The following is an 18481-nucleotide window of genomic DNA, read 5'->3' on the forward strand; positions in this document are numbered from 1 at the left end:
TGTCCATCTCAGCAAGCATCACACCCAGGGCGGCACTCACCTGGTACATGTGGGCAACATTTGATCCGAGATATTTTGCCCCGTAGAGTTTGCCATCAGGCCACTTGACTTGAACGACTTCTCCCTCGGCAGGAGGGCCTAGCCTCACACAGTCTCGGCTCTGCATAATAAATAGTAGTTAGGCTTTTCAAGGCAAATGTCTAAGTGACTGCATTTAGAACGTAGCAAATGAGCAACTCCTGGCAATTAAAAGGAGTTATTGCCTCTGTGTTTTATGGATTATGATCTTGCATGGGTGTTCAGGGGAAGAGCTATAAGCCAAAGGAGTACTTAAAGATTCAGCCTACATCATAAAGTTACAAAGGAACCACCATAATCCAAGAAGGAAAAAACAGCATTTACATTTGCTGTTTGACAAAGAATTGTTCAGAGGGTAAGTAAAATGTGCATAGAAACTGCTCTAGCTGAGAAATAGACTGGCTAATGATTTATAACACCTGACATGTATAGAGCATTTTGCAGCTAACAGAAGGCTTCGACATACATCTCGTCTGATCCTCACAATCGTTCCGTGAGGTAGGCAGAGACTACTAATTACCCCCATTTTACTGACAAGGAAACTGAGCCTCTGAGGAGGCTCCTTTCAGTTGTCAGGATCTCTGGAGAAGTGAAGCGGTGTAAGAGACAAAGAACTGAGGACGCCCAGGTGGACCTGGGGGCAGGAGAGAAGCAGACTGTCATCAGAGCTGGCAGGCCCGGATGAAGGAGCAAGGGAAAAATGCAGGAGCCTCCAGAGTGCGGCAGGGGAGGCTGTAAGGCCCGGGTCCTGCTCAGCAGGCCTCTTCTGAAGACCCCTGGACCTTCCCCTACAGGCCTGGTTCTGCCTGCGCCTCCCATCCACTTAGTAGTCCACCTCATTCCACAGGTGATCCTGGCGGTGCCACAAGCACTCTTCTCACCTCACTTCTTCCACTCAGCACTGCCTCCTCCTCGGGCAGCAACTCAGAACAAATTTCCCACTAGCTCATCCTGGGAAGGTGCTTTTTAGAGGGGGAGGGGTACAGATATACTTTGCAAACTTAAGTTTGTATGTATTGAGAATGACACAATAAAATTTGAATACAAAGGAATTAAATACTTGACTACTTTGATAAATTTTTTGCACATTGAGCAGTTCATGTTTTGCTAATCCTGGTATTTTACTGATGAGGCCAATCTGACTGATTGAAATGCACACTTGACCAGTTAAGCTTTAAATACAGACTGGGCAGGGTTCTGTTGTTTAAATGAGAGGCACACACAGGAAATATTTAGTTGTTTATGATTAGAAATCCACCATGTATTACTTTTCATTATTAACAGAAATTTTGCATCATAAAGGAGTGGGTCTTTTACTGTTGGGTTCAGAGTATACCTGAGAGGTTCATCTTTCTCACAGCAGACTATGCCTCCATTTAAAGCTATGGGCAAAGAAAAAAAAGTGTGTGCTCAGAGGCTCTGCAGAGTTGACAGTCTGCATCTAACTTAGTCAAATGAAAATAAGTTTCTTCTTGGCCTTCATAATATTTGATCTCAGGCTACACAGAACTGAAAGAGTAGGATGAAGAACTGTATTCTACATATGCCCCTGGAGTTATCATCTCACTTTTCATTTCCCTTCCCTTCCAAAGATGTACATGGTACTAAGAAGATTGGAAGGTGTAGCTTCTAAATAGATGCTGTCTCCTAGGACAGGAAGCTACATCAGCTCAGGGATAACTCTGAGCTAAAACCCAGATGGTTTGGTGATGGGGGCAAGGAGAGAACAAGAGTAAGTTTCTTCCTTCTCCTAAAGTTTTATTCCATGTGGAGGAAGCTCCATTAAGGTAATACTCCTAGCTTTTCTTTTTTTTCCCACTCCCTCATTCATTCACTTTTTTTTTTTAATTTTCATTGGAGGATACTCGATTTACAATGTTCTGTTAGTTTCAGGTGTACAACAAAGTGAATCAGTTACACATATACATATACCCACTCTTTTTTAGATTCTTTTCCCATATAGGCCATTACCGAGTACTGAGTAGACTTCCCTGTGCTATAGAGTAGGTTCTTATTAGTTATCTACTACTATGTTTTATATATAGTAGTGTGTATATTGTCAATGCCAGTCTCCCAATTTATCCCTCCCCTGACAAAGCAATCTACAGATTCAACACAATCCCTATCAAATTTCCAATGGCATTTTACACAGAATTACAACAAAAAATTTTACAATTTGTATGGAAACACAAAAGACCACGAATAGCAAAAGCAATCTTGAGAAAGAAAAATGGAGCTGGAGAAATCAGGCTCCCTGACTTCAGACTATACTACAAAACTACAGCAATCAAGACAGTATGGTACTGGCACAAAAACAGAAATATAGATCAATGGAACAGGATAGAAAACCCAGAGATAAACCCAAGCACATATGGTCACCTTATCTTTGATAAAGGAGGCAAGAATATACAACGGAGAAAAGACAGTCTCTTTGATAAGTGAGGCTGGGAAAACTGAACAGCTACATGTAAACAAACGAAATTAGAACACTCCCTGACACCATACACAAAAACAAACTCAAAATGTATTAAAGATCTAAATGTAAGGCTAGATACTATAAAACTCTTAGAGGAAAACATAGGCAGAACACTCTTTGACATAAATCGCAGCAAGAACTTTTTGAATCCATCTCCTAGAGTAATGAAAATAAAAACAAAAATAAACAAATGGGACCTAATGAAACTTTAAAGCTTTTGCACAGCAAAGGAAACCGTAAACAAAACAAAAAGACAACCCTCAGAATGGGAGAACATATTTGCAAATGAAGCAACCAACAAAAGATTAATATCCAAAATATACAAACAGTTCTTGGAGCTCAATATCAAAAGAAACCAACCCAATCAAAAAATGGGCAGAAGACCTAAATAGACATTTCTCCAGAGAACACATACAGATGGCCAACAAACACATGAAAAGATGCTCAACATCACTAATTGTTAGAGAAAGGCAAATCAAAACTACAATGAGGTATCACCTTACACCAGTCAGAATGGCCATCATTAAAAAATCTATAAACAAATGCTGGAGAGGGTGTGAAGAAAAGGGAACCCTCATACACTGTTGGTGGAAATGTAAATTGATACAGCCACTATGGAAAACGTATGGAGGTTCCTTAAAAAACTAAAAATAGAGGTCCCAGGAAGAGGACTGGGGTTGGCTGCGTGAACACAGCCTGAAGGGGGCTAGTGCGCCACAGCTAGCCGGGAGGGAGTCTGGGAAAAAGTCTGGACCTGCCTAAGAGGCAAGAGACCATTGTTTCGGGGTGCGCGAGGAGAGGGGATTCAGAGCACCGCCTAAACAAGCTCCAGAAACAGGCGCGATCCGTGGCTTTCAGCGCAGACACCAGAGACAGGCATGAAAGCTAAGGCTGCTGCTGCAGCCACCAAGAAGCCTGTGTGCAAGCACAGGTCACTCTCCACACCTCCCCTCCCAGTAGCCTGTGCAGCCCGCCATTGCTAGGGTCCCATAATCTAGGGACAACCTCCCCGGGGAAAACACACAGTGCACCTCAGGCTGTTGCAACATCACGCTGGCCTCTGCCGCTGCAGGCTCGCACTGCATTCCGTACCCCTCCCTCCCCCGAGGCCTGGGTGAGCCAGAGCCCCCTAATCAGCTGCTCCTTTAACCCCTTTGTGTCTGGGTGAAGAACAGACGCCCTCAGGCGACCTACATGCAGAGGCGGGGCCAAATCCAAAGCTGAACCCCGGGAGCTGTGCGAACAAAGAAGAGAAAGGGAGATCTCTCCCAGCAGCCTCAGGAGCAGCAGATTAAGTCTCCACAATCAACTTGATGTACCCGGCATCTGTGGAATACTTGAATAGACAATGAATCATCCCAAGATTAAAGCGATGGACTTTGTGTGATTTTGTCTGTATAGCTTTGCTTTTACCATTTGTCCTAGGGTTCTGTCTGTCCATTTCCTTGGTTTTTGTCTGGGGTTTTTTTTGTATACTTTTTTAGCGCTTGTTATCATTGGTGGATTTGTTTTTTGGTTTGGTTGCTCTCTTCTTTCTTTTATTTTTTATTACTTTTCAATTTTTAAAAAATTTTTAATAATTAAAAAATTTTTTTCATTTTAATAACTTTATTTTATTTATTTCTTTCTTTTTTTATCCCTTTTCTTCTGACCTGTGTGACAGAGTATTGGTGCTCCGGCCGGGTGTCAAGCCTGAGCCTCTGAGGTGGGAGAGCTGAGTTCAGGACACTGGTCCACCAGAGACCTCCTGGCTCCACATAATATCAAATGGCAAAAGCTTTCCCAGAGATCTCCATCTCAATGCTAAGACCCAGCTCCACTCAACAACCAGCAAATTACAGTGCTGGACACCCTACGCCAAACAACTAGCAAGACAGGAACACAATCCCACCCATTAGCAGAGAGGCTGCCTTAAATCATAATAAGGTCACAGACACCCAAAACATACCACCAGACATGGTTCTGCCCACCAGAAAGACAAGATCCAGCCTCATCCACCAGAACACAAGTACCAGGAAGCCTACACAACCCACTGAATCAACGTTAGCCACTGGAGGCAGACACCAAAAACAACGGGAAGTATGAACCTGCAGCCTGCAGAAAGGAGACCCCCAAACACAGTAAGTTAAGCAGAATGAGAAGACAGAGTAACACACAGCAGATGAAGGAGCAAGGTAAAAACCCACCTGACCAAACAAATGAAGAGGATAGGCAATCTACCTGAAACAGAATTCAGAGTAATGATAGTAAAGATGATCCAAAATCTTGGAAATAGAATGGACAAAATACAAGAAACGTTTAACAAGGACCTAGAAGAACTAAAGAGCAAACAAATGATGATGAAGAACACAATAAATGAAATTAAAAATTCTCTAGAAGGAATCAATAGCAGAAAAACTAAGGAAGAAGAACAGATAAGTGACGTGCAAGATAAAATAGTGGAAATGACTACCACAGAGAAGAAAAAAGAATGAAAAGAATTGAGGACACTGTCAGAGACCTCTGGGAGAACATTAATAAATGCACCAACATTAGAATTATAGGAGGTCCCAGAAAAAGAAGAGAAAAAGAAAAGGACTGAGAACATATTTGAAGAGATTATAGTTGAAAACTTCCCTGATATGGGAAAGGGAATAGTCAATCAAGTCCAGAGAGGGCAGAGTCCCCTACAGGGTAAATCCAAGGAGAAACACGCCAAGACACATTAAGCAAACTATCAAAAATTAAATACAAAGAAAAAATATTAAAAGCGGCAAGGGAAAACAACAAATAACATACAAGGGAATTCCCACAAGGTTAACAGCTGATCTTTCATCAGACACTCTGCAAGCCAGAAGGGACTGGCAGGACATATTTAAAGTGATGAAAGGAAAAAACCTACAACCAAGATTACTGTACCCAGCAAGGATCTCATTCAGATTCGATGGAGAAATTAAAACCTTTACAGACAAGCAAAAGCTAAGAGAGTTCAGCACCACCAAACCAGCTTTACAACAAATGCTAAAGGAACTTCTCTAGGCAGGAAACACAAGAAAAGGAAAAGACCTACAAAAACAAACCCAAAACAATTAAGAAAATGGTAATAGGAACATACATACCGATAATTACCTTAAACACGAATGGAATAAATGCTCCAACCAAAAGACACAGACTGGTTGAATGGATACAAAGACAAGACCTGCATATATGCTGTCTATAAGAGCCCACTTCAGATCTAGGGACACATACAGACTGAAAGTGAGGGGATGGAAAAAGATATTCCATGCAAATGGAAATTAAAAGAAACCTGGAGTAGCAATACTCATATCAGACAAAATAAACTTTAAAATAAAGACTGTTACAAGAGACAAAGAAGGACACTACATAATGATCAAGGGATCGATCCAAGAAGAAGATATAACAATTGTAAATATTTATGCACCCACATAGGAGCACCTCGACATATAAGGCAAATGCTAACAGCCATAAAAGGGGAAATCGACAGTGACACGATAATAGCAGGGGACTTTAACACCCCACTTTCACCAATGGACAGATCATCTAAAATGAAACTAAATAAGGAAACACAAGCTTTAAACAATACATTAAACAAGATGGACTTAACTGATATATATTTACAGGACATTCCATCCAAAAATAACAGAATACACTTTATTCTCAAGTGCTCATGGAACATTTTCCAGGATAGATCGTATCTTTCTTGGGTCACAAATCAAGCCTTGGTAAATTTAAGAGAATTGAAATCATATCAAGTATCTTTTCTGACCACAATGCTATGAGACTGGATATCAATTACAGGAAAAAGTCTGTAAAAATTACAAACACGTGGAGGGTAAACAATACACTACTAAATAACAGAGATCACTGAAGAAATCAAAGAGGAAATCAAAAAATACCTAGAAACAAATGACAAAGAAAACACGACAAGCCAAAACTTATGGGATGCAGCAAAAGCAGTTCTAAGAGGGAAGTTTATAGCAATACAATCCTACCTCAAGAAACAAGAAACAACTCAAATAACCTAACCTTACACCTAAAGCAATTAGAGAAAGAAGAACAAAAAAACCCAAAAGTTAGCAGAAGGAAAGAAATCATAAAGATCAGATCAGAAATAAATGAAAAAGAAATGAAGGAAACAGTAGGAAAGATTAATAAAACTAAAAGCTGGTTCTTTGAGAAGATAAACAAAATTGATAAACCATTAGCCAGACTCATCAAGAAAAAAAGAAGACTCAAATCAACAGAATTAGAAATGAAAACGGAGAAGTAACAACTGACACTGCAGAAATACAAAGGATCAGAAAACCATAATTTAAAGAGTCATGTACCACAGTGTTCACTGCAGCTCTGTTTGCCATAGCCAGGACAAGGAGGCAACGTAAGTGTCCATCGACAGATGAATGGATAAAGAAGATTTGGCACATGTGTAGAATGGAATATTACTCAGCCATAAAAAGAAATGAAACTGAGTTATTTGTAGTGAGGTGGATGCACTTAGAGTCTGTCATACAGAGTGAATAGGTCAGAAAGAGAAAAACAAATACTGTATGCTAACACATATATATGGAATCTAAAAAAAAAGGTCATGAAGAACCTAGGGGCAAGACGGGAATAGACGCAGACCTACTAGAGAATGGACTTGAGGACATGGGGAGGGGGAAGTGTAAGCTGGGACAAAGTGAGAGAGTGGTAGTATATATATGGACATATATACACTACCAAATGTAAAATGGATAGCTAGTGGGAAGCAGTCACATAGCACAGGGAGATCAGCTCGGTGCTCTGTGACCACCTGGAGGGGTGGGATAGGGAGGGTGGGAGGGAGGGAGATGCAAGAGGGAAGAGATATGGGGATATTTGTATATGTATAGCTGATTCACTTTGTTGTAAAGTAGAAAGTAACACACCATTGTAAAGCAATTATAGTAACACACCATTGTAAAGCAATTATATTCCAATAAAGATGTTAAAAAAAAAAACTAAAAATAGAACTACCATATGACCCAACAATCCCAATACTGGGCATATACCCTGAGAAAACCATAATTCAAAAAAAACAAACAAAAAAAAACAACAAACAAACAAACAAAACACATGCACCCCAATGTTCACAGCAGCACTATTTACAATAGCCAGGACATGGAAGCAACCTAAATGTCCACCAACAGAGGAGTGGCTAAAGAAGATGTGGTACATATATACAATGGGATATTACTCAGCCAAAAAAAGGAATGAAATTGGGTCATTTATAGAAATATGGATGGTCTAAAGAGTATCATACAGAGTGAAGTAAGTCAGAAAGAGAAAAGCAAATATCGTATAATAATGCATATATGTGGAATCTAAAAAAATGGTGTAGATGACCTTATTTGCAAAGCAGAAATAGGACACAGACGTAGAGAACAAATGTATAGATACCAAGGGGGAAAGCGATGGGGTGGGATGAATTGGGAGACTGGGATTGACACATATACATTATTGATACTATGTATAACATAGACAACTGATGGGAACATACTGTATAGCACAAGAACCTAATGCACTGTGGTAACCTAAATGGGAGGGAAGTCCAAAAGGGAGGGGATATCTGTATGTATATGGCTGATTCATTTTGTTGTGCAGTGGAGGCTAACACAACATTGTAAAGCAACCATACTCCAATAAAAATTAATCAGAAAAAAAAAGACATATGAATGGCTAAAAAGCACATTAAAAGATGCTCAACATCAGTAATTCTTAGTGAAATGCAAATCAAAACTACAATGAGGTATCACCTCACACTAGTCAGAATGGCCATCATCAAAATATCTACAAACAATAAATGCTGGAGAGGGTGTGGAGAAAAGGGAACCCTCCCACACTGTTGGTGGTACAGCCACTATGGAGAACAGTATGGAAGTTCCTTTAAAAACTAAAAATAGAGCTACCATATGATCCGGCAACCCCACTCCTGGGCATACATCTGGAAAAAACCATAATTCAAAAAGAGACATGCACCCCAGTGTTCATTGCAGCACTATTTACAATAGCCAGGACATGGAAGCAACCTAAATGTCCACCAACAGAGGAGTGGATAAAGAAGATGTGGTACATATATACAATGGACTATTACTCAGCTATTAAAAAGAACAAAATAATGCCGTTTGCAGCAACATGGATGGACCTAGAGATTGTCATACTGAGTGAAATAAGTCAGACAGAGAAAGACAAGTATCATGTGATATCACTTATACGTGGAATCTTAAAAAGGGGTACAAATGAACTTATCTACAGATCAGAAATAGAGTTATATATGTAGAAAACAAAGTCATTCTCCAAGAGAGTAAGGAGTGACAATTATATTGTTGAGTTTTCTGAAGGAGACTGCATTTTCCAAACGATACACTACAGTGCCTTGGGGCACCACAGCAAACTCACTGGGGTTCTGAAATAGGGATATTTTCAGGGAAAACACGGTTGTCAGACACCAAGCTTATTACTACTGTTAAGTTGTTTAGACCAAACTAGTAGATGGAACTGTTAGGTATTTCCTTTGGCCTAGGAGCGCTATAAAAAATGTGCTGAGATAGCCAGGGTCTGTAAGCCAAGCAAGGCTGGTAACTTCTGGCTTACCCCTCACCTTCCGTTTCTCTTTGGAGCCCCTCTGCGGGCAGAGAACTTGCTTTCTGCTCTGCTCCTTTCACAGAGAGGATCTGGCGGTGCCCTGTACTACCTTTCTAGGAGGCCTAATTCTCAGGTCCAGTATCAGGAAAATTCTTTGCCCACAGATGGAAGCCACACTCTCCAGCATCTGCTTTATGACAAAGGAGATATGTTAAGTTTTCAAACTCTGACTTCTTTCTCTCTCTAGATTGCTTGTCCTCAGGCAGGATGAGACGTTTTCCATTGGGTGCTTCCTCAGTCCCAACAGAGGCAAGTCAAGGCCTCAGGCATTACAAGGCCACAGTCCCCATCTACTCACCCACCACAAGCCACCTCCAAGCAGGAGAGTTATGCCCTTAGTTTCACAGATTTGACCTTCAACAGAGGTTTACTAGCCTTTAAAATGACTACCCCAAACCAATCCTGACCTGCAATTCTACGTACCATAACACCAAGGTGTGGCAATGGCCATAGAAATGTGGCCTGAGGAAAGTATAAAGTATACTTGAGGAATTTATCATAAACATACACCCTTAGTAGTAAACTAAATGTATGCAACTTTACCAAGTGAGGAACAATTCCTTTTTGAAAAATTCTTTGGAACTAAATGTCTGAGACACAGTTTGACGTCTTGCTTACTGGCAATGAGCACTTTACTCACAGCAAATCTTAATTTGGCACAGTGACCTGCAAGAGCCCCCCAGCTCAGCCTCCAGTCACAGTGACCTCCCAGAGCCCCCCAGCTCAGCCTCCACCCAGCTGTGCTCTGGATCGGCCACAGTCACTTCACACATTTTCCTGTCAAAATCTAGGGAAGACAGTTCGGTTTGCTTTCTCAATTTCTTGCCTTCAGAACTTTTTTTCTTTATTCATAGTAGAAGAATAAAGAAAAATAACCAACCAAACACATAAAAACATAAAACTTTTCTGAGAATCTCCCTTCCCCCCCCACCACCAGGAGGCATTATTCTCAGTCATGGTGCCCAATTCCTCACCCTTTGCCAGGTCCTTTAGCTGGAAGTGGATGTACCTGGATTCGCATATAACTTCATTTAGTGAGTATTACTTATTATTCACACCCCAGCTACTTCCCAAATGGACTTAAGGCAGCTCATAGTAAAACACAAGTTTATTTCCGTAACATCTACTTTCCTCCATAGAGAAGTGGCTTCAATTCATCAGCTATCTCAATTCTTGAGTCTGCCAGAAACTTTCTGTGACTACATGGCATATAAAGCATTTAAATAGAAATGGGATTAGGAGCACGTGGGCTGATGAAAAGAAGTTGAAAAGTCTGATATTTACGTTTCCCCGACCCCTCCAGCATAGAAGCTGCTGGGTGTCCCCAAAACTGTCACAGTCACTAATCTGCTATCTATTTACTGACCACCTGTGTGAGACACTAGGGGAGCCAACAGTGTCCACCTCCCCAAGCTAGGGACAGACAGAGGGTGTCGTGTCCATACCTGGAAGCCTGTCACACTGAGCCCCACAGCTGTGGGCTGGGGACCTCAGGGGTCCCTGCAAGGGCCGGAATCCATGTGGAGTACATGAGCTTTGGCCACCATGATCACTTCAACCAGAACAGAATTTGTGATTTTATAGGTTGGGTTTCTGAGTAGGACTTCATGCAGGAAAAAAAAAAAAGTTTCTGATAAAAATGAGAGGTCTGAAAAAAATGAAATAAAATGGCTGAAGATGAGGGGATTCAGTTTATGGAAAGCAATGGCTTGAAGGGTCTGCCTCTCTCTTAAAGGCCTTCAGCGGCTCACGTCTCCCTGGCTGTGCATGAGGAATCAGACAATAGAGCAGAGCTTCTCAAAGTGCAGTCCCAACTGCTGGGGACACACTTTAAAAATGAAGATTCCAGCCCACACTGCACAGCTCTATGTGACCTGGATGGTTTTTTAAAGCATTATAGAATTTGAGATCTATTCTACCAAAGGATGTAAAATGTTAAAGAGACCTTTCCTGACGCAGTTCTTAGTGTGTTACTGGAGCAAGCAACACTTTGCTGGAAAAGTATATGCATTAAAAACCTTGACTAATGTGTTTTTCTCAGTTGCTGTCTAGACCCTCAGAAGAAGTCTGCCTTCGCCTGACAGAAATACCTGTTTACCCTTTGCTGTACTGCCTCCAGGGATGTGTGAACTCCCCTGAAATCTGCCAGAGCCCTCTCCACAGGGACACTGGTGTCTGGAGCTGCCAGTAAGCCTGTAGCTAGAGTACTACATAGATGATGTAAAAATTAAAGACAGAAATAGTCATCGTAGTCAGGAGTGGACTTCTGCCTATGATTAAAGGGCTGTGATTAAAGGACTGCGATGAGTCACAATCCCAGGCAAGAGGATGGTGTCAGATCACATTCCTGCCAAAGTCAGGGCCAAACTCCTGTACTTGCTCTCCTAACAAAGAGGAGAGCCCAACTGCCAGTCTGACTATTTGAATTCTGAAGTCACTGTGTTCTTGGAACTGCCTCTAGGCCCTTTGAAAGGGACCCTCTAGAAGGAGCAGCTGTCCTTGCATGCTGCCTGCCTTCCTCCCTCCCCCAGTTCCCACCTCTACTCCTATCAGGTATAAACCACAGGGCAGGCAGCCCTGTCTATCGGTCCCGCTGCAGCAGATGAAGACACGGTATGTGAACTCCCAGTACTTAATCAGCCTATCGTTTGGAACCTCTTACAGTCCCCCATGCAGAAAATGCTTAAGGGACCGAGAGCAAGCTGGTGCCAGCAGCGGCTGGCATTTTAAGGGATAATCACCTGCTCATTACTGGACTCGGGCAGAGATGAACAAGACTGACTGAAAGCCATGTGCTAATCATACTGGCTATCTGTTATCTGGCTTCCCAGCATCTGAACCCCCTTCTCCCCTTCAGAGTCTCCATGGAAGGCAGAGCTCACCTGCCATTACAAGTGCTGAAAGATGCCAGATACTCCCTTGCCCAGCAGCAGGTATGGACCGGGGCCCGGCCAATTAGCTACATCCTGCCAGTAGATGTAGAACCTGTGACCAGAGATGCAGAGAAACAGTGGAGGGGAGAATGCTCTCAGAGGCCGGCAGCAGCAGTGACAGATCCCACGTGCCGATGGCAGAACCCTGGTCCAGGTGGACCGAAAGGGGAGGTGGCCTGGTCCTACTCACGTTCCAGCTGAGCAGCCTCCCTCATTCTCACCTGTTTTTTGACTTTGTTTTTCTGCATTCCTGGAGATTCTGCGGGCATCCTTATAACTTTCCACTAAGTTCCTGTAGTGCCTAAATCAGTTACAGTCAGTTTTTTGTTTTGTTTTGTTTTGTTTTGGCCACGTCACAAGGCTTGCGGGATCTTAGATCCCCAACAGGGATCGAACCCGGGTCCCAGGCAGTGAAAGCGCAGAGTCCTATCCACTGGGCCGCCAGGGAATTCCTGAGTTACAGTCAGTTTTTGTTGCTCGACGCTAACGACCCTGACTGCTAAGGAACGGCTAGTTTGGGTGATGGCAGATCCCGCCTCACAAAGTGAGGAAAAAACCCTTTCATTTAACGATGGAATATAAAAATGGAGGGTTTCCCCGACCACCTAATCCTCATTCAAAGGGCCTATGAGGAAAACCATCCCTCACAAAGGAAGGGAACATATTCATGTCACTGCCCACCTGTTTACAAGGCATGGCCCTAGATGATTTGTGACTGTCCCCAAGTTTCCAATGCTCCCCACAGTCTGAAGATTTACTCTTTGCAATGGGAGCCCTTTACAGGGGACTCTCATGGAGACTACTTTCAAAGGGATGTACCATGTTTGCATGGATAAAATTCTGGACTGTTTGTTGAATATAAGTCATAATGATTTGCTATCAACCTTCATGTAGAAATTAACAAAGATAGAAAAACATTTAAAAATTCTTTTTCTTAAAAATAACTTTTTGTTCTGAGCTTCTACTATATCTTCCTTTGGGGAAAATTATAGACTTTTTTTTTTTTTTTTTAAGACAGAAGAATTTAAAACAACCCATATTTCCACCACCTAGAAGTAAATCCTGTTACCATGTGGATTTTCTCTCTACGCTTCTATGCATTTTTAAAAAAAAATTCGGGGGCTTCCCTGGTGGCGCAGTGGTTGAGAGTCTGCCTGCCGATGCAAGGGACACGGGTTCGTGCCCCGGTCTGGGAAGATCCCACATGCCGCGGAGCGGCTAGGCCCGTGAGCCATGGCCGCTGAGCCTGCACGTCCGGAGCCTGTGCTCCGCAACGGGAGAGGCCACAACAGTGAGAGGCCCGCGTACCGCAAAAAAAAAAAAAAAAAAAAAAAAATTCGGGTCTCCTGTACAGATAAAATATTTTCCCTCATAGCTACAACCTTTGTTTTCTTTCACATGAGCACACAACTGACCTCTCTCTGAAGAATCAGGCAAGAGTGCTGTTGTGAAGAGCTCACACTGCAGTTCCCACCGTGTTCCTCACTCATCCCATAGCACATCCCATAGGAGGGGAGGGGTCTTTCTATTGTGGTAAAATAGGCAAAACATAAAACTTGCCTTTTAACCACTTTCAAGTACACATTCTAGTGGCCTTACGTATATTCACAGTGCTGTACAACCATCACCACCCTCCTTTCCAGAAGCTGTTCATCATCCCAAACTGAAACTCCGTATCCGTTAAACAATAACTCTCCATCCCGCCATCCCCCCGTCCCTGGTAATCACCATTCTACTCTCTGTCTCTAAGAATTTGGCTATTTATAAGCACCTCATAAGTGAAATAATATATTTTCCCTTTTGCATATACATATATAATTTTGTACCTTGCTATTTATCACTTGTAGTTAAGAGGATCTTATTAATTATCCTTTGAAAACTCCATTTTACTGAATATATGCAACATTATGGATATTCCACAATTAATTTAAGCACGCGCCTACTGTGAGATATGTAGGTCTTTCCAATTTTCCCCATCATGTATAATACTATTGTATATTTTTCTCCATCCACATTGAGAATCACCGCACAAGAAGATTCTCTCCCAGCATAAACTATACATCCTACCTATAAAGGAAGAACTAATTCCATGCTGTTTCCGCTGACTATAGCTCTTCTACAGTGACAGCCTTCCAACATACCTCTTATCTTTGTTCTGTGCTAGTTGTGAAACACTGTCATTTCAGCCTGGGGGTTAATGGATTCAAGCCAACCTGCTTCCACACTGACAGCCACCATTCCGGGAAAATTCTATGTCTGATATCCAGTTTTCCTTTGTAATAGATTTTTAATTCTTTTTTAAGGGACACATACACACACACACACACACTCCCGCACACACACGCACCCCTTCTCTAAGATACTCTGGATACTCTGGTTATCTCTGTTAAGCTGGCGCGACACCCTCCTTATTCCCTCCAACAGCCAAACTCCTTTCCAGCAGCCACACTTCGCCAGTGCCCCGACACTTAACCACACCTACCTTCCAAACAATCGTATCTTCTTCAGAGACTGAACAGTACTGACACTTATTTGGTAAATTCCTGAGGGCCAATTGGTTAGTATACACTTTCCCTTCCGCTATAAGCCAAGAGTGAACACAATTCCTGGTAAAGGTACTGAGGTCCCAGAGATGGAGGCGGTCTTATTCTTCTCAAAGTTACTACGGCATTAAGCCTCAGAAGGTATAGTGCTAAAAGAAGTCACATCTTTGTTATTAGAACTAGGTGAGATTCTGGAAAAGCTTCTAAAATCATAGAAAGTATACAAAGTTAGGCAACTTCTTTTGGAATTATCTTTCTGGTTCTTTTGAAGGGAGGAAGCATAAGAGAAGTCAGTACGAGAATCAGGGGTGACACTGGGGAGCTGACCTGACGGCACAGGCCTGTGAGGGACAGACACCGGCAGGCAGAGAGCGCGTGAGGCCTCAGCGAGGCAGCTCTGAAGTGCGGGCCAGGGGTTTTCCACATCCTCGTAATTGGAGAGTATGAATGGATCCGAAAGGATCATGTATTCACCCTTATCCGCCTTGGAGAGAGGCCTTTCCTCCCTCCTTTCCTGCCTCTTCTCCCTCTCTGGCATACACTGAGTGTCTCCTGGCACCTAGCGCTGAACTCGGCATTGGGAAGACGGAGACAAAAACAGTCCTTTCGGAGTCCTTTCTCCCAAGGAATTCAGAATCCACTGGGGACTCAAATATATACATGAATATCTACAATATGGTGTACCGTATGTGATCATAGGTAAGCGGGCAGGGAGGTGGGACCTCTGTGTTCACGACTCATGCTCACTTGACATCAACTGTGTCGAGGACCTTCTCCTCATGATTAACCAAACTCCTCAGGCCTTCCCCTCAATGTTAAATCCCCTGCCATATAAACTGAATTAGTCACAGAGTCCCCATTCAGGACTCTCCTGCACTCATCCGGCTAGGTCTATCTGAACGCTGTAAGCTGTGCAGAAAGCAGTGACGTAGCCCTTAAAGGCGGACACTGGAGGGAGCTCGCAGCTCCTGCAGCACTTCGTGGGGATCACTGTTGGAGGATCTGGCATGGCAGCTTGATTTTACTGGGGCTCCATAGCTGGCTATCACACTGACTATGTTGAGTGGTGTAGCCAAGCCAGGAAGACAGAGCTGTAGCCTGACCCTTTCTCTGCCTCTCAAGAGTGTTCTAGAATAATCCCACCAATGATCCCTGGGCTGATTCCCCATCATACCAGTAGCCAAAGCAGGAAATCTTTCCAGTTAAACTCCCCAAAGCCCCAGATATACAAACTACTTGAATATGGGATTTGTATGTTGAAAGTTTTCTGATACTTCTTCTTACATCCTTCTTTTAGTAACCTCTCCTTTTATAAAGGTATGGAACATGTATAATTCCCAAGTATTACTGGGAATCTTATGCTTAGGGACTCTCTTGACCAAAGAATTGCCCAAAAATTAGTAGCCTCCACCACCAATAATAATAACCACCACTATAAACATAAACACTACCTGAGTGTTTATTATGTGCTGCTGGGCACTATGCTAACTGCTTCATACAATATATTTCAATAATTCCAACAATCCTAGCATTTATTATTATCTTCATTTTGTGGATAAAATAACTGGTGTCAACTCCCTTGCCCTGGGTCTCATGTTTAGTTACGGAGCAGAGATGTATACTAGGTCTGTCTGCTACACAACCAGTTCTTCCCACCTCAGAGAGACAGCCAGCACCGTTCCTAAAGGCTGCCCCTGGGCTGGCTGCATCCGCCTGCTGTCTTCCCTACAGACACTAATGCATAAGCACCGCAGAAATGCAACTCCTCATACTCAAAAAAGGGGAGAAATTCCCATCTAGAGGAGACAGGCCTTTCCCCCTTTTGTAGTTGGTGGCAGAGGCTAAAGCATGAGGGGAACAAAATATTTTATCATGTCAATAAAAATGTATGTTGCAAAAAGAAGAAATGCAGGGCTTGAGGTGAATTTCTCTATAGTGGTTTCTAAAAATAAATGTCAGTTCCAAAAGCTGAACAAAGAACGATGAAAAGAAGGATAAGGATCAGCGTTGTGGGAGAAAATGTTGTCCTGTGCTCACATGTCACGCTGGGGGCTCTGAGGTCAGACAGCAGCTCGGGCCACGCCAGCCCCTACCCACTCCCCTCTGTTCCGCAGGGTGTGCACCACTTCCCAGAGCACGCGGCTGGGCCCAACAACATGGCCCAGGGCAGTGCTTCTAGGCCTGCAGTCATGCCGCCCAGGGTCAAAGAAGAGCTGCTACCGTGCACAAACGACTTCACCTCTTTATGTCCCAGCTTCCTCAGCAATAAAACGAAAATAATAATACAACCTTGCAGGGCTGTTGGGCAAATGAGAGCTAATATATACTTAAAAGGAGAGGAGAAGAGAAAAGCAAAGCACAGTGGCTGGCAGCTGGTGAGTCTGAAGTGAACTGTGACTGGATTTAATTCATATCAACAGGGAACATCTGGAGGATGCTAGGGAGGGGACAAAAAGCCTTGGGAGAAGGTGATTCTTGGCATTTAAAATCATGAAGAAAGGACACACTGAGAAGCCAAGAACCTACTGTTAAAGATGATCAGACAATGTTATCCTCTTTGAAAATCCAAAACAACCCCATGGGGTAGGAAGGCAGGTGTCATCTCCCATACAGATAAAGAAGCACAGTGACATGCCCCAGCTCACACAGCTAATAAGTAGACAAGTGGGGCAGCCTTTCACTCAGCACGTAACTTTTGAGCATCTCTTGTGTTCTAGGAATAGTGGGATTAGTAGTGAGAAAAACAGGTGTGGTGTTTTACTTCATGCAACTCTTTAGTGGAAAATGAAGGCCTCAAACTAAAATAAAAATAATAAAGATAAGTGCAAGACATGTATTAGCTTTAATGTCCTTTCATTAACATGCTTCAGGACCACTTTTGATGACTATAGTCTTACAAGACCACGTGTGCCCCAGAACCTGATTCATTGGTAGATCAGACACTGAAAATAAATATGCTTTGTAATCATTTTTGAATTGAAATTTTCTAAGTTCTTGTAAAACAAATACATACTAAAATATTAGTAGTTTCATATGCAATTAAACAGTCAAAAACAAAACAAAACAAAAAGATAAGTGCAAGAACTATATCATAGAACTTACAGTATAAAGCAGAAGAAGCATTTAACAGAGGGATTATTGGCACGCTACATGTTTACTGTATCCCAGAGAGCCTCAAGATGCCCCAAGAGATGGGAGAACTAAAATGAAATTCTGACACAAGATTCCGAAAGGATCGTGATGATAAGGAAAATCAGGAAAAACGAGTCACAATATAAAGAGTTCTCAGAAAGGTTCAGATCTTTTTAAACAAATAACATTTTTTCCTGATTATAAAAATAAAACAGACTTATACGGAAACTATAAGAAGGTGATAAAGTTGAAAATCATAATCACCTATGATTACACCCTCCAGAGATAATCAGTAACGTTTTGATGCATTTCCTTTGAGGATTTTTTCTTTGCATATTTATATTTTTATACATGATTGGGATCATACTGTATATACAGTTCTGAGCCTGATTTCTCCACTTATTATTAAATATCCCTTGAAAACATGATTTTTCATTAAATATCCCTTGAAAACATGATTTTTAATAGCAGCATAAATAATTCATTTAACCTTCCATCTAGCTGCACTGTGTAAGTGTTCAATGTCCAGATTAAGGGAACAACGAGTCGTCACGCTTGCACGGCCAGTTTGGGTTTCGGGCACTGTGTTCTTACATCTGAGACCAGCATTTTGTGTGGAATGCTGTCCCAAAAAATTTCATCTTGAGAGTGTTCTG

General features: G+C 42.3%; 1 protein-coding gene across 6 annotated transcripts in view; it reads right to left on the reverse strand.

Annotated features, from left to right (window-relative positions):
- The window catches only part of KDM4C (lysine demethylase 4C), a 403798-nt gene that overhangs the window by 16945 nt on the left and 368372 nt on the right, over window positions 1–18481 (reverse strand). For 5 of the 6 annotated variants that reach the window (XM_089913225.1, XM_022573685.3, XM_022573686.3 and 2 more), the window contains one exon: window positions 41–160. The exons of the other annotated variant lie outside the window; for it this stretch is intronic. In XM_089913225.1, the coding sequence (XP_089769351.1) occupies window positions 41–160 (120 nt within the window). The remainder of the gene's footprint in view (window positions 1–40; window positions 161–18481) is intronic. 6 annotated transcript variants of the gene reach the window in all.

The sequence above is a fragment of the Delphinapterus leucas genome, chromosome 6, assembly GCF_059928025.1.
Source record: "Delphinapterus leucas isolate spDelLeu-1000000601 "Yukka" chromosome 6, BTC_Dleu_Yukka2, whole genome shotgun sequence".
Classification (NCBI taxonomy): domain Eukaryota; kingdom Metazoa; phylum Chordata; class Mammalia; order Artiodactyla; family Monodontidae; genus Delphinapterus; species Delphinapterus leucas.